The sequence below is a fragment of the Haplochromis burtoni genome, unplaced genomic scaffold, assembly GCF_018398535.1.
Source record: "Haplochromis burtoni strain Fernald_Lab_line unplaced genomic scaffold, NCSU_Asbu1 Contig_393, whole genome shotgun sequence".
NCBI lineage: Eukaryota > Metazoa > Chordata > Actinopteri > Cichliformes > Cichlidae > Haplochromis > Haplochromis burtoni.
Window position 1 is genome coordinate 263,820 of NW_024582754.1, and position 17,189 is coordinate 281,008.

The 17,189-nt window shown below is 41.5% G+C and overlaps 1 protein-coding gene across 6 annotated transcripts in view; it reads left to right on the top strand.

Moving 5' to 3' along the window:
• The window catches only part of numb (NUMB endocytic adaptor protein), a 42,148-nt gene that overhangs the window by 15,961 nt on the left and 8,998 nt on the right, over positions 1-17,189 (top strand). For all 6 annotated transcript variants that reach the window (XM_005946916.3, XM_005946914.3, XM_005946915.3 and 3 more), the window contains exons 2-3: positions 8,576-8,712; positions 13,115-13,189. In XM_005946916.3, coding sequence (XP_005946978.1) covers positions 8,587-8,712; positions 13,115-13,189 — 201 coding nt within the window. In that variant the 5' untranslated portion in view covers positions 8,576-8,586. The remainder of the gene's footprint in view (positions 1-8,575; positions 8,713-13,114; positions 13,190-17,189) is intronic.

Genomic DNA, 17,189 nt, shown 5'->3' on the forward strand with positions numbered 1-17,189 from the left:
TTTTCCAATTAGCTCCATTTTGGGTACTCATTTGTCGCCAGGCATGTTGCTCTTACTGTCAGACATGCAGTTAGGTCATGATATGACATTTTTATATCACATAAAAAATTTGTATCAGTGCTATCACAAATTATATGTTGTGGCACAGCACCATGAATAGACACCATTCAGGTCATGCTTTACTCCGACTGGCTGTCTGTAATACTTTAATTGAATTTGTACAGTTGCATGTGACCCAGAATATCACATTTAGGGGTTAGCATTAATGAAGCTGCAGCTTAATGCCCCTTCACACACAGGTTCTCTTAACTGAATGTTGTATGTCAGTAACAGCCCTGTTGCATGTCTGTTGTGAAGTTTTGGTCAGTCTCATGTTTATTGTGTAGTTATTTGTATGTAATTATTGAGAGATTAGCTGACTTATCACCATAATTTTAGCTCCTTTTAGGCACATACTCCATTAATCTGAATGAGCAACCAGGACATTTTTTTCATGGCACTGCTGTTATAATGGACCAGGTGACGTTTATGAATTAATTTTAACACAGTAAAGGTCTGAGTTGCATGCAGATTTTTATTCTTAGTGCCCTAAGGAAATAAACAAAACACACACACATACACACACAAACCCAGGCATCAGCAGACTTCGATAGACTGGTGCAGAGCTTTTTGCCAACACGAACAGAGACTTTAACGAGTGAGAGGCTGCTCTCTGTTCATAGCAGAAGAATGATGAGGACAGGCTTTGCAGAGAAGCACAGAACAGCTTCTTTTTGACCCAGATATTTCATTGTACTCTGTCCACAACATCACCAAACACGGATGAGACATCATCCAAGTTGGTTTAGCCTAGCACCCCCCCCCGCAAAAAAACAAACAAAACAAAAACAATGGCAAAAACTACATTTTCCAATCTTGGTCTGACTGGTTGTACATATAGCTCGCCTCTCGTTTTTTTTTTTTTTTTTTTTTTTTTTGCCCCCACCTTTTTTATATAAGCATGCCAAGCCACAAACTGGGGCTGGAAAATTGGATTACCACAGTAACAGCATTTTTTAAATTCTCTATTCATATGGCCGTCTTGGAGGGAAGGAGAACAGAGGCACTATCACCTCAAGTTGGCTGGCGCCCTGATAACATGGCTCAGTAGATATGCTTTAAAGGCATGCTTTGCATTATCTATAGCTGGTTTTATTGAAATTAGTATATAGTGTGTTATTGTTTGTCCCCAAACTATGAAGTAACTGAACACGCACAGCGTGGAACTCCCTGAACTGAGTATAAAATGGGATGAAGAGTATAAGCTGGCAGAGTGGTGGAGCAAGTCAAGAAAGGAGACAGTGGGGCCTTTTTGTCTTGAATTGCTGCCTGTTCTCTGTCTTTCCTTTTCTCTTGGTCTTACACTTTTCCCCTCCTAGCCTCTTCCTCCCTCCCTGCCCCTATCTCTTCTTTGAAACCCAACTGTTGTACTCATCCCTAGGATCCTTCTGCGAGGATTAATCAGTTTTCCATTCCTGGAGAGATTATTCAAATACTGTTACATCCACAGCCAACAGCAGTACTCCCTCCCTCCTTGTGCTGTGCACCACCAGGCTGAGGGGGGGAAAGTACTGTTCATTCTTTCTGCTTTCCTCTGTTTTTGTAGCTTTGCTTATTGTTTGTGCCTCTGTTTGGCCACCATGTCTTGCTCTCTTTACATTTTACCAACATTGTTTACCTTATGATTTTCTGTGCGTGCCTGTGTCTGTAATTGTCCATTGAGCATGTTGGTGATATTGCATGTGAGAGTCTTTGGGAGAGCTCTGCAATTAATTTTTTTTTATTTTAAATTATTGCATGTTACTGTGTATATGAATGCAGAGAGAGTATAAATGGTCCTTGTGTAATTGTCCTCATTAGTGCTTCTAGGAGTACAGCCAGAGGGCCTCACAGCAATAGGCTGCAAGAGCTATGACAGCTCCAGCGGGATTCAGATCCTGCTTTCCTAAACCAAAGCCCTTACCTCACTACATAACCTTTTGGCTCTGGGGTGCCCCTCATGCCTTTTTATGCCCTCTGTTGTTTTAAAAAAAGTATCGTTTTATTTATTAACAGGGCTCTAGAGTGCGACCAATTGCTTTTGTTCTTTGAGGTCATAAAGTTTCTTTGATTATATATAGTTCTTTGATATAGTGAAAAAAACTGCTTGAGAAGTCTTACTGCTGCACTGAAGAAAAGTTATCTCCACCTTCACCCTACGCTTTCTTCCCTTGCTTAATCATTTCCTTCCCAATTATTTCCCCTTCCTGTCTAAACTTATCACTCTGTCTTTGTCTCCTACCTTCCGTAAGTCTGTCCCTTCGTCTTTCTGGCTTGTGGCCAGTCGTAGGACTGAACATATTGCGTTGCTCATTGTAGCAGGCAAACACAGATTTTCACATCATTGCTCAATATCTGGTTTCTCTGGTTTGCACTGCTTGGCCTTCACGCTCGCCTTTCTGCCATTTAACGCACACAATGCATTTATCTAATGCCAGCGGTAATGCAAATTTCACCGGTGATTACTTGGTTTACACCCTTTGCAGCTTTAGTTGTGTGCACAAGGCTGTGATGTGTTTATGTTGCTGAAATGTAAATGCTGTTGATTTATTGTTTTGGATCAGTTTGGAAATTGTTATTTGTTGCAGTTAATGTCAATTATTTGGAAGTTCTATATGAAGCTGGAATTTTTCTTGTCTTCGTTGAATTGGAAGTTTTTCATTAGGCCAGGGAAATGGTCTTTGTGAATAAAGCACGCGATTTATTGTGGCCAAAAAGTATTATGATTTAAACATGTTGTACTGGAGAGGAGCTGTGTGATGTATTTTGATGTTAATAAACCTACCTGCACCTTGCTGTGGGTTATTTTTTTTATTTTTATTTTTTTAGTTCACTGGCAAATCCTGCTTCTTTGGCACAGTTTGAAGGTGACATAAAGGGTCAACGCACAAACAACATTAGTAGGAGCTCCAAATTGGATTAATAGCAGCCAGCAATAACATGTTATTAGGGAAGGTCACATTTTTCTTAATACTGCTTGTTTCTAACATGCTGAACAAACATTTGCACATTCATGCAAATGGTTACACATGTTGTACACTCCTAAAGTGCATATGCTTGGCTGAGCACCAGCACATACATACATTCACTCACACTCACACACATAGCGAGCGTATGCTTTTTCCCACGCACATGAATATATGTGCATTGACTTAGACTCCTGGACTCTAGGCCCTGCCGTTTACAGTACAAAGCGTGTGGGTTGTAAGCTGGCATGAAGCATTGAGCGATTTAGAGGTTGAGTTTGAGCAAGGTGCTGTGAGATGAAGCAAAAATTACGGGGGCATTAGTAGGCAAACATTTGACTGAGACAAAAAAATGATTTCAAAGCGTAGATTCCAGCTCAGCCTAAAGTGGGTTTCAAATATGCATTTATCTTTTAATAAAGGTATCTAAAGATGCACACTTACATAAAGCCTTTATCTATTTTTTTGAGTAACTGATAAAAGAATCCAGGAATGAATCTGCACCTTGAACTATAACAAAAATAATAGTTGCTGTAAACACAACATAGATGTCAACCTTTTAAAGTTGATCGGTGAACACACACCACTTAGGTCTAACAGAAGAGGTAGACGTAAACATATGGGTGCGAAAACACGGGGATTCCCTTGTGGTAAACACCCTTTCCACTGAGCCATTCAGTCAACCTCAAACAGAGCAAGACATGTGCTAATTTTCTGTTTTGTTTCAGACCAACCAGCTTTGTACACAATAACAGTGAGCAAAAAAAAGCTCAAAATAGCGTTTGGATAATTCCGCGTGAAAGCGTGTTAGAAAAGGTCATAGTCAAGGTTCTCTCGTTGGGACTTACGAAAAGATTTGTTGTATTTCTCTTTCTTTGATTAAATTGTGTTTTTAGGACAGGGCAGGACGAAAAGAATGTTTGGCGCACTGAACTTGACCTAATTCTAGTAGTTGTTATTTACAGAAAATTTGCTTTACAAGTTTGAAAAACCTGTGGAACTGGTAGAGGAGCAAAGCTGCATGTTTTCTATATAAAATGAAAAAAACAAAAACAAAAAAAAAAGTCCCCGCTTGGCACGAATCTGTTTTTAAAAAAACCAAAAAAACCCACCCGCCAAAAATATAACATTGTTGACACATCTCAAAGATGTGTTTAAGTCATCCTCGCTGGACGATGTTCTGTGTCTACTGAAACTATGACAAATTAATTCAAGGTGAGAACATTTTTCTCAAAATGTGCGCCTGGTGTGTGTGTGTGCACACAAATGTGTTTTGCCTCCTCTTCACTCTGCAGGCTAGAAGCATGCAGCCTGTCGGTGGCACTGCAGTGAGCCCAAACATGATATGACCTAAATAAACGAGTGCGTTAGGAGAGAGCGGGAGCGAGCGATGAAGCAATATTTTTTTTCTAGTAGCTCAAGTCATCTTGTTTTCAAACACTCCAGTCTTCTGCAGGGTACAACTCATGTGTCTGTGCACAGTTAATGCGGACATATGCACTAGGTTGTGACTGAGTGTTGTTAGTATCTCAGCACTTGCTGAAGTATTTGGCTTAAACGCTTCTGCTTGGTTTCTACATTGTTTCTGTCAGATTTTCCAGCATGTGATATTGCAGAAAACAGTTTCCATTACAGATTATAATCTGAACCTTACTTAAATTTGGCTACACTCAGACTGATTTGATCCACTGATTAGTTCTGAAATTGGCGAAAAGAAAATGTAGCTGGCCTGTAACCTGTGCAGCAGATTAACTTTCTGATGTATCTTTTGTTTTTTGGAGAAATGCTACTGCATGACATTTTTAGAGTCAGTGGTCAACTCCAGTGTCCTGCTCTGGTGACATTAGTTAAGTCTGATGTGTTTATCTGTGCTTCTGTGACCTGGTCAAGGCTGAAAGCTTTATTGTGTCCTGCCCGTAGCGCCGGAGCCTAGCACAGACAGATAACTGAGCCTCACCTCAAACACACTTTACACTCTCAGTACAGGTTTCATTATGCAAAGAAACATCTAAGGTCCTCTGTGTGTATACATGTGTGGGTTAAGTAGGTGTGTTCATGTGAGAGTGTGTGTTTGCTGCTATGTTGCTGCTTGTCCTTGTGTCTTGTGTGTATGCGGACAGTCCGATCTAGTGGATTAAAGACCTTTAATCCCAGTAGATCCTCATCAGCTCAGAAGTTAGCGGGTACAACTTGTTAGTCAAGGAGTTTGCTTTGGTCACGTGTTAAAAGTCGGAGCTGCATGGCTGAATGACTTCTGGTCCCCAGTTATGACTCACTCCAGGAGACGTGAGCCGGGCTTTCGATGATGGATGCACCTTTCATTTCTAGTTTGGATCAGCAACTCTTAATTGGGTCTTTGCTTTTTTTTGTGCCTCCTAATCCTCTCTCAGTGCCAAGAGGACATGCATGTGCTCTTAGCCCAATTAATTGTACTGTGTTGTTTTGGGTTCTTTTTAAAATTCAAGATAATTTTAGAGTTTGAACCTACACTAAGGTCAAACTTCAGATTTGTAAGATTTTAAGGAAAAATACAAACCTGGGTTATATTTTCAACAACTCCATGTATTAGGTTATTTATAAATAATACTCATTTAGTATACTAATAATTTAGAATAATAGCACTAATAACACTAGTTTAATAACTGCTTAGATCTGAGAGTGCAACAAGATCCCTAAAGGACCTGAAACATGTAGAGTTGGCCAAATGTTTGAATGATTGTTGAGAACTATATTTAGAAGTTAAACCAGTATTGAGGGCAACTTGCAGTGTGAAGGGTAGTTCAAACTTGAATGAGGAAGTGGGTTTAATGATTCGAATTTTATAGCCAGGCTTGGGGTCTCAAGTTAATTATTATCCTCCATATGAAAACTTGATTTTTAAGCTTTGTATTTGTAGTTATCAGCAAGTTTCACACGTCTCCTGAGCTGTCTCAGCCCATTCGTCTTTGAATCTGTCAAACTTCTCCAGCTTTGATGGTCTTCTGACATGGACCTTGGTGTTCAGTTCACCCCATAGATTTTTTTTTTTTTTCAATGGGATGTCATGTTGGAAGACAAAGACCCACACCCAGTTTTGCTGCTGAAGCTGAATGCTTGAGGTTTGGTTCCGCAGAGGTGTTTTTTTTTTTTTTTTTTCTTTTCTTTCTGTTCTCAAACTGATCTCCCTGTTGGAGCTCAGTCTGGGGGGAGTTCTTTTTTTCTCCTCGTCTTTCCTGATGTTGTGTATTTTCCATTGTTCGGTTCCGGGTCGCTGCTCGGGTGGCTGGCCGGCCAGCTACCTAGCCTGACCTGTCTCCCCAATGTGATGTTTGTGTATTGTGTACGGTCGGCAAGGTCAGTCTCTCAATTGCCCCTCGGGGATAAATAAAGTCATCTGAATCTGAAATCCTAGCGCATAACATACCGACAATTTGTCACGTCCCGAGGTGTCCCATGGGAACGCGAAAAGTAACCTTCCGCGTTCCTGTGATACAGGCCGGATTGTGGATGAAATCAAAAAGAATGATGCTCCTGGCGGTCACGGACGTTCCAGTTGTGTATTCCAGCCATAGCCCTAACTTTAATCCTAACCGTAACCTAATCCTTAACCTTACCCACAACCTTAATGGTGTTCAAGAGTGTTTTCTAAAGCGATTAAAGTAAAATGAATGTACATGTGCGGGTTGAGTCCAAACGGTTCTCATGTTTCCTTCCTTTTGGTGGCCGAAAGCGTAACATACCAACGACTTGTCACATAACGTAATATGTTATGCTTTGGAGAACGTGTTGCATATCCATCTTCCTTCATGATTCTTTCCACCTTGACGAGATTCCAGACGGACCGAAGCATCCCCACAGCATTAGACTCCCACCACCGTGTTTCACTGTGGGGGACGGTGTTTTTTAGGTTGTACGCCTCTCACTTCTCTGTCCAAACATAAAGAGCGTCTCCATGACAACAGAGCTCTAGTTTTGTCTCCTCTGATCAAAGGATGCTCTTTCAATATGCATAATTTTTCTCAAGGTTCTCCTCGGTGTACTTCAGTCTGGCTTGAAGGTGTCTGTTCTGCAGAGTTTTTCTTGGTCTGTAACCTCTGAGTTCATTCCTGTGTAGGGTTCTAGTGACAGCCTCCTTTGAAGCTACAGTTCTTGACTTGCTTTTCACTCATGTCTTGGTAGTTGTTCTGGGGTCTATAGAGTCTTTCAAATCTTTCTCTTCCTACCTCTGCTGGGCTTGTTATGTACTATGTGGCTCTATTTCAATTTCTTGGTGATACAAATTATATATACAAAGTAGTCTCAAAACCTGAACTTTCCATCTCCTGCTTTGTGAGCATGAATTCTTTTTCTGAAGTCTAAACTGATTTCTTTTTTTCTTTCTTTCTTTTCTTTTCTTTTTTCTTTTTTTGCCATGACGATTTTTCAAATTGCATTTGTGTAAATTGAAAGATAACCCTAAGTTTTAACTTGATATTACAAGCTTTAAGCATAAAACAGTTATACCACATCATTACACAGCAGCGGTTTCTGCTGTGATTCATAAAAAAGTCATATTTTCAGGGGGCTAATGATATTGACCCTGGTAACGTTTGTTTTTCTGAAATAAAAGAAATGGAATAGAAGTAATTTATTGTTTTTAAAACTCTAAAGCTCTGTTAAAAACAATTGACAATAACTTTGTATTTCATAGGTGGGCTAGTACATTTGTCTTCATGTGTATACAATGTGTTAAACACTACTCTTTTACTTATTATACAGATGACTGCAGAACTTAATGTAATGTGAAGTTTTTTGCTGATTAACTGGCAAATGTTTTATTCCAAGACTATTTATACCTGACCCGGTAATAAGTTTACTTCTGACCTTTACTGGGGACTTGAGTTTGTTTTCTGCCTGAATGATCACCTGACCACCGTGTTAGATCTATTTTTGCTCAGTTTACGTTAATAAGTACAGGGTGGCAATAAAGCCATGTTCTAGCAAACTTTAGCGTTGTAAAATATTACATTGCAGTGTAATTCAAAGTGATCTAGAGGTTGAAAAGATTGTTTTACTAAATTCCCCCCAGAGAGGCCTCAGTGCAGTGTTTGAGATATTAATGGAAAATGTCAGACCATCTAAATTAAAAATGTGCAAACACTGTCTGTTAAATTGTGGTAAAAAAAAAAAAGGCTCTGAATAAAAGGAACACTGCTCCCTTTTATTTTCACTGCCTTGACTCCCAACACTGCAAAGTCTCAGCCTCTTTTGTTTCTCCTGGTGAGTCAGAGACACAGCAGCTTACTGTGTTTTGCACTGATGTCAGAGTTTAAAGGATTCCTATTTACAGGCACCAAAACAAGACTGCTGAAAGTGTTATTCTGCTGCTGTGGGTTTGCGTGATCGCCTGCTTTTTGGACCATTATCTATAATTTCACTGTAGAAAAACACTAAGCTTAACCTGAGTTGGATGAATCTCCAGCTTTTTAGTGCTGCACCTTCTTTATTTCACTGCTGCTGCTGACAGCTCAGTTTTCACTGTAAGATTATTAAAAATGTCTCTCCAATTACAGGGAGCTCAGCGATGAATAAGCTACGGCAGAGCTTCCGCCGGAAGAAAGACGTTTACGTGCCGGAGTCGAGTCGGCCGCACCAGTGGCAGACAGACGAAGAGGCAGTCCGCACCGGCAAATGCAGCTTTGCAGTCAAGGTGACTCTCCCTCACACACACACACACACCTGCGTACATCCCACTTCAGACACAGAAACGGAGTGCAGGGCTGACCTCACTTTGATGCATTCTTACCTTTGCGAAACTTCTTCATACCACCTTCCTCCCCAAGGACACGGCTTGTGATTAATCATAACCATTCAGAGAGTTTGAGCACAGTTTTTATCTAGGTTGCGGGATTATCTGCTGTAGTCTAACAAACCTGTGGGATGTGTGTGCACAATTACTTTGTGTTTTAGGAGTATCAGAACCACTTGAATCCCCAGTAAAAATATGTGGAATTGAAAGAAATGTTTCATTACTGGCAAGATAAGTCGGGGACATGGTGAAATGGCAGTCAGCCCTGCTGTGCAGCAGTTGACGAAGTGGCGATCTCACCTTATTTTGGCAACAAAACCTCCTACTTTTGCAAACAGAAGTGTGACGGTACACTTCCTCCCATCACATGGGCTCGAATCCTCCTCTTACTCGGGATAAAAGGGAACTGAAGACTTCAGAGTCATGAAAGGGAACGTCTACCTCAGAATTTCTAAGCTTGGCGGCTGTTCAGTGGATGTAAATTGTGCATAAGCAAGTGTACAAGCTTTAATTTGATGTCGCCTATGTGCTCCCTTTATGTAGTTTTTATTGAGCAATATTGAGCAATGTTGCTCAATAAATATTGAACTTGGAATTGCATAAACGGTCTTCATTTTAAAAAGAATTGCTTGTCCAGATGCTTTCACGAAGTCCAGAATAGAATATTGAGATCCTAATTTTCTCCAACAAGATGGGCAGAAAACCCTTCACGCTAACTGTATTTAATCTTTTATATGCTTATATAAGAAATGTAGGTCTTATGAGCACATAATTTTTGATTTTGTTGCTATGGCCCTAACCCTTAGTTCATATTTTAAGAGATATTTTAATCATGGATTACCAACATAAGGCAAATTCTTTAATAGGCATTTATCCCTTTGTTGACAACCGCACGTCAGTTTCATTCTGTTGTGCAAAGTAAGTTGGATTTTGTTAATATAATGTTTTTCTTAGCTCAGCAAGGCTAAGGAGTATTAGCTGTGTTATTTGGTATAATAAAATAATAGAATATTTTAACTTTTGATAGTATTTTCTTGACTTAGAAACACAGAAAAAGGTTTGTGACATTTACAAAACGTTTGTATCTGTTTGAAAAGTAATAATTAGCCATAATTACCGCAGTGAAGGTGTAAAAGTAGCCACTGACTTAGAAGCCAGATACTTTAGGTAAATGGGGGGGAAAAACCTGACTGTCCTTATGTTATCTCTGCAGCCAAACGCACACTACTCCACCAGTATTTTTCTTTCCACCTTTACACTGGCTTTCATCGCAATGGTGCAACCTACCATGCTACTCATCTGTATCCCTCCTCCCCCTCCTGCTGCTCCCTGTCTCCTGCTCTAGGTGCCTTAGAGGAGCCCCGTTGTGCATGAGTGTTTGTCTGTGTGTGAATAGTTGTGGTGAAATTATAACAGACTGCTACAATACAGAGTAATTAAATACATGGTAGGACAGGACATGCAGGGAAGGAGAAGAATACCTACCCATTCTGTAGTGCCTTTGGCAAGAAGATTATGAGTTTAATTGTCATTATCAGGGCCTGTTACGTAGTGCTTGTACATTTTTTTTTTTATGTATAAGCAAATTGTTTTAATGTTAAATATGTCTAGATAGACAATTTATAATTCAAGGTGATGGTGAAAGGCATAAACATGTAGACTTGATTTTTCATAAGGATATATCAGCCTTATGACTGCTGAAGGCTGGTGGCAGATGCAAGATTAGATTCAGTTGCTTGTGTGTGCTGTTTACCAGCGGAGACGTTTGTGAGGCTGCTTATGGGATTGGACTGAATTTTGTTTTGCACTGTCACTTGACACTGATTTATAGCAAGTTCTCGGAATTAATTCCCAGGTCACATCCAGGGGATATACACTCCTTTCTTTTATAGTGGCGGGTCTTTCACATGCCCCTAAAATTGTAAATTCCTTCATAGTTTAGATCAGTTTGAACAAAAATCAAACAAAAGTGAACCTTTTGTTGAACCAAAATCTATCTAGAAGTAGTAAATTTGTCTGAATTTTTCAATGGGCAAAACTGTGGAGGAATTATTGACAGGGACCTGTAGGTGCTGCTTTCTGTAGTGTAAGACAGAGGTGTTGGTTGGGAGTGTCAGCTGTACATTGCTCTCCCTGTAGCTACAGTACTGCCTGCCCAAAGGGCTGCTCTTATTTCTGATGACTGGAAACAGGCAAAAATACCTCAAATCCTAACCAGATAAACCTTAAAACTCTCCCTTTTTCTTACATTTTTAATTTGACCTAGATATAAAGTTCAGTGAAACCATCCCACAGTTTAATAATTCAATGCATTTAAGTTAATGAATAACCATGTTAAGAGATATAATTACTGACCAGCAATAGACACGTTTATGATTGTTGCAATTATCAAGCAGCCCTAGTACTTTCTCTGTTTATGGTTGCTCGGTTGGCCTTTTACTGCTGGAAAAATTTGAAGTTTATGTTTTATTTAGCTTCATCTAATCGTAGCCCACCGTAGGATAGTTGCCAAGTGATTCTAATCCTGGAAGGGACCCACACACAAATCTGAATTTCAGAACCAAATTGCACATGTGCAGAAATCTCTTCAAATTCTATTATTTTCCATTTATTTGGTGGAGTTCTTCTTCTGTTACATGTGAATGTTTCAGCCCCCAGATTGTTGCTGGCAGCTATTTACTAATGGAGCAGAGTAAGACGCCATAATGAAGAATCTGTTGTGACACTTCAAGTCTCCCCTGCATTTATTCATCTCACCTCTGCCACATCCTTCTGGATGATCCCTGATTAGTAGCCCCGCTGTTTTCATTGTCCTCACTTTCCACAGCTGCCTCCTCGCATCACTATTGTCCTTAACACCTTGCACGTTTGCATGCATCGATGTGTGTTTACGTGCATGCGTATTCCAAAACGGCGACAGTATGACTCACAGCGGTTGCGTCACACGCTCAATATAGCAGGGCCAGAGGGTGGGGGTGAAAGGCGTGGGTCAGCATGTGTATCTATAAGGAAAGGGTAAGGACTTCCTCTCCGGCTCAGCATGCACAATGGCTTCTGGAGTAGTCAAGGTTGTGACTCCTCTGGAGTGACACACAGCAGGGCGTGATCTTGCTTCAGGTCTGAAAGGGGCGGGAAGGGTCGGGCAGGAAGCGGCAGCCTTTTCTGTTCATTCAGTTGGAGCTCAGCCTACTCACGTAAGGTTTTCACTCCTGGCGAGTATTTCCATAGTCAGGAGCACAGGGTTTCCCCCGAGAAATTGGTGATTGGACTGAACGTATAATGTGGACGATCATTTAGTGCAGCTTCCAGTGCTGAATCTGACTAACCCTGACAGATCTCGTCTCTAATTACCATAGCTTAGTCTCAATAAATGTTTGGCATATATGGGGTAATGACTCTTCCCCATGAACTGTAATTCTGTGTGATTTAAAAGGCGTACTGACTTTGTCTAACATAACTGGAGACCTTTTATTTACTTCCAAAGTACAGCGAGAAGGAAAATTGTCCGAAAAGGTCACCGCTACAGCTTTATCAGCAACTTCACAGTAAAACCAGGATGTTTGCACTCACAAGCCACAGGATAGGATGAAGATGACCCTGCAGAAGGCCACAAGCTGAAATGCACTGCTCGCACTTCAAAGTTATTCTTTACTTTATACTTGAAGTGTCAGTACAGGCAGTTTTGAGTCATGTGAAGCAGCCTGCTCCAGCAACAATATACTGTGGGAAGCCTTGGAGTAATATACTGTAGGAGCATCTGCCAAGTTATTGCATAATAACCTGGAACAACCTGGAACCTGCTATAGTCTTAACTAGAGTTGCGATGAGCCAGCCATTACTGGAAGTTGGTGAAGCTCAAAAGATAAAATATGCAGCCTACGTTGTTTCCGCCAGCTCACAGAGAGATCGGAAGGGGCAGTTTGTTTTTGCCTCTTTGCGTGCTTCTTTGATCTTCCTCGTGTCCCCTTACAGGATCACACACTACAGTCTACACACTTGCCCATATACATTTCTCGTGAACGGGTTATCATTTTCTCCATGGACAAAATTAGAGATCAGCTAGGGAGCTATTGACTGCAATTGACCTCAAAACGGAATTTAATTAGGTGTATAAATCACCAGCGTTCGGGTACCAGGGGATATTAGACAATCTGAGCTCATTTAAATACCTAATCTCATTCTAAAGTTTATTATTGTAGCCTTAGTTAAACGTCAGCAGAGATAGCCACAGGAAAGGTTTGTCACAGCATTACTCATTCTTTCCTTTTTTTTTCCTGTCCATCTACTTCTCTGTGCCCTGCAGTACCTGGGACATGTGGAGGTGGATGAATCCAGAGGCATGCACATCTGTGAAGATGCAGTAAAACGGTTGAAGACGGTAGGTTTCACTAGAAATATCTTCTGTACTTCCAGGAATGAGGCTGCTATTTCCTACTTGTATCTTCTTTCTTTCAACTTTTCCTCCATTACTTTTCTATTTCCCCAACATCCTACTGACTTTTCCTAAAAGCTATTTCTAAGGTAGCCCTCCTTTAGCTATCATTACTCTCCTTCCAAGAGTTTTATCATTGCTTATTCCTACTTAGCTTTCTAGTACATAGAGGCCCAAGTGTGTCGATTGTTCTCCTGTCTGGCTCTCTCTGCACACTCTCAGCCAGAGCAGGTCAGCACGTACTTCCTGCTGGAGCAGATTCCGGCGGAGTTGCGCAAAAAGGAACAAATTCCAGTTTGAGGAGCAGGAGGAGGGGAAGGACGGGGAAAGCAACGGCGCTATTGCTTTTCCACGTTGTCAGTTGTTTGCCAAGGCCCCACCCAGGTCATAAACTCTTCTGGGCAAAAGAGGCTGATTCTCTGTAGTTGGGGCCAAACCTGAGTCGGCAGGTCTGCTGCTACAGTCGGCCTCTGTATGATCGAGAGGACGTCATGCGCAGACGTGAATTTGATTCCTTTGCCAGCAATGGTAATGAATCTCCCGCTCGACGTGTCTGCTGACAGCTTTTGGTTTCAGTTTGAGGTGACTCAGAATAATTGAGAATTCACACCCTGTTTCACTTGTTATCATTGCCTCTTCTTCTCACTATTGTGAAAAAGCGGCTCTTAGTCGAGCTCAACAAACTACTGAAGACTGCTTGAGCTGTGAGAACCCTTTCTTAGAACGATTATACAGAAAAACATGCTAGTTGAAATGCAAGACAAATAAGAGAATGTGCACTCACACGCAGTCTTACAGTTATATGTAAGGGCCTTTCTTCTCACTTTTGCATACTGACATTTTGTTATATTTTTAGAAAACACAACAGACATTATACACGCTACTTGTGGAGGAAAATGTTTGACATGAAACATACGTGAGCACACATTTGCTTATATTTGGATGCAGCTGTCGACATTCGCTGCACAGCATGCACACTGAGATGGAGCTCATAGTGGGATAATGTGTACGCACACAGGGCGAAGTGCACCCAGAGGCAGAGCAGACAGACATGCTGCATGCCCTGCAGCACACTTGTTCTCTTAGTGTACAGAAAATGCACAAAGGTCGACTGCAGATACAACGCATATCAGTGTCGTGCACACACTGGTGCTTGATGAGGTCACGTGGTTAACACGGAGCCCGAGGCCGCGAGCTCTTATTGAGTTACAGTCGTTTTAACAAGGCCGACAAAATGGAGCCAACTCAAGAGGAGAGGCGGGTGTTTCTGCCTCCCGTCCTCCTGCAGGCTGCGACTGTCTGACCCTCCTCAGCCTAATGACATTTCCTCCCCTGTCTCCTCCGCTGCTGCTCACCCTCGCTTTCCTCACTGGCCAAAAGCCTTATGTGTAAATGGCCAGATGCACGGCTTCATTGATCTGCAGGATCGGTATTTTACACCAACACTCTCAAAACTATGTTTTTGCAAAACTATATTTTGGGAGTGTTTAGAAAAACCAAAAAGTTTGTTTGTAGTTTAACTGCTGCCATTATATTCTTGCTAAATGTTGAGCTCTGGCCTAGATGTGGCATTTTACCTGTGCCCTGAATGGCTTGTCTTACAGGAAATGCAGTTCACAATCAGTAGCTTGAGAACTGCTAATGTGTTCCAACATAGTGCCTGTCCTTCCCAGTGGCAGGGATGCAGATCTGTTTCCCCTCTCTCATTGTAGTGCCGCCGCCTTGAGGTGCACATTGTTGTTGTGTTCCTTAGGGTTGTCCCATAGATTTTACATAGTGATACTAAGTCTTCACGGTTAAAAAATTCATAATACAGGAGGGTTATTATTCTGGCATTAACATTCATCACTGGAGCTCAAAGCAGTGGAGCAGCAAACAGAAATGAGTCTTGCTGTACTGTGTCAGTCTGCCCCTCATTTCCATCATTTTTCTTCCATTTCAGTCAGTAGATGAGAGTAGGTTTGTAGTGTTTGTAGCCTGCCGTACTGTGACCCCGTGATGCAGCATACGAAGTGTGCATTTTGCTGAGAAAATGAGGTTGGAGTGAGAGGTTCTTAATGGATGGTTTGAAACGCAGCCCGTGATGCCAGGACAAGTCTGCGTAAACAGCCTTCCAGAGAGCAGCCCCCTGATGCCAATGATCCACGTCAAAGTTAGGTTGTCAGAGGAGACCAGGGCGACCCTTTAAACAAAAATACAATTAGCGAGGCCCTGATACGTCCAAGTTCATCCTCACTGATGCATAAGCAGACTGTTGCCAGGCAACAAATACGGTCCCTACCATTGGAGAGACATGCGAGTTAATATTGCTCTATTTCCAGAAACTAATAACTAAATTGGTCAGGAACCAGACTCCACACCTGTAGGCACTTAATATCTGCTCCTGGTCGATGAGGGGAGGCTGTTTTCTGAAAGTCAGCTAACTGCAGCCACGTTACCAATACAGTCAGCCAACATTGGCACAAAGTCTTGAAACGGACAAAAACCAATGACAACAAGCTAATGTGCCGTGAGAAATAACTGCAGAGAAAGAAATGTGTTTAGATGTCCTTGTATGTGCACTGTGCTTGAGGGTGCATGTTGGTGGTCCAGCCTTTCAGCCGGTGTGTGTGATTGCAAGTGTGACAGCCACAGCTCTGAGGCGACGCCGCTGCATTCCCAGCAGCCTTTGGGACGATAATAAGAGTTTTCTCACAGCTTTTTGACCCGTGACTCACATGGGAGGAGGTGGGGCAGAGGCGAGTGGAGAAGAAAGCTGCACTGCACCACCATCAACCTCCACGCTGCCTTTTTTTTTTTTGTTTGTTTGTTTGTTTTGGTTTTTTTGTTCCTGTCATCGTGACATCACTTCCTGTCGTTGTTGGCCAGCAGCCTGGGGATTTGAAGTGTATTCTGAGTGAATGTGTGAATGTTTTTGCTGTTACTCAGGAGATGATAGTGCGTTGGCGTGTTACCTCTGTGCAGACTGGGTGAGGCACTCCACGAGGAACTGCTGACACATTTAGAAGACCTAGTTGCATTTGGGCATGAACGCCCAGTAGCCTGAGGATGTATTATTGACGGTGGACCTAAAACAATTAAATTATGTGCTTTCTGTGATGCAAACTTTTAAAGTACTTCCTGTGCTAGCCTCCCCCACTATTAATATTCTGGTCTCGGTGCCATTTTTTTTTTTAAACCACAAACCTGATCTCATGAAGGAAAAAATAAGTAAATAAGCCACATATCATCAGTAATAATCCACTGTCCAGGATTAAGAGCATGCTGCCTTGCATTAGAGATTTCTTTCATCCTTGTGACAAATATTGTAAGGTGTGAGCTGTTGCAGAAAGCAGCAGCTTGACCGATGTTGCACAAGCTGTGCAATACATTGTTGCACATCCTGTTGGTGGCTACCGTTGTTTTGAGGGCAAAATGACTTTAAACCACCAGTTGGGTGTGACAATGAAAGGTTGTAACTGTAGGCAGTAGTTAAAATACTCAATGTTCAACGTATTATTATTTTTATCTACAGCGATCATGTTGGCTACACAGCTTTGTTTTATTTTTTTGTCTTGTTGGAATCACCTTCATCTATTTAAAAACTACCCTTTCTGCTCACAAAACTCCTCCGATTCACTTTAGTTCCATCTCACTTCACACATTGAATACTTGAATGTTGTGTTACCTTTTTGTTGGTGCTTTTTTTTTGTCTTTTCAAGCAGGTTTTTAATGCAGAGAAATGCCTCGAAATCCTCCTCCCTCCACATTCCTCTTAACCCTTTAGAGATTTATTCCCCCTAACCATAGCATACTAATACTAACTTTGCAGGCTTTGCTATCATCAGCATGTCTGTGTGGTTCTCTCAAACATAAATGTAAACACTCTCACGCTCACACACACACACACACACACACACACACACACACACACACACACACACACACACACACACACACACACACA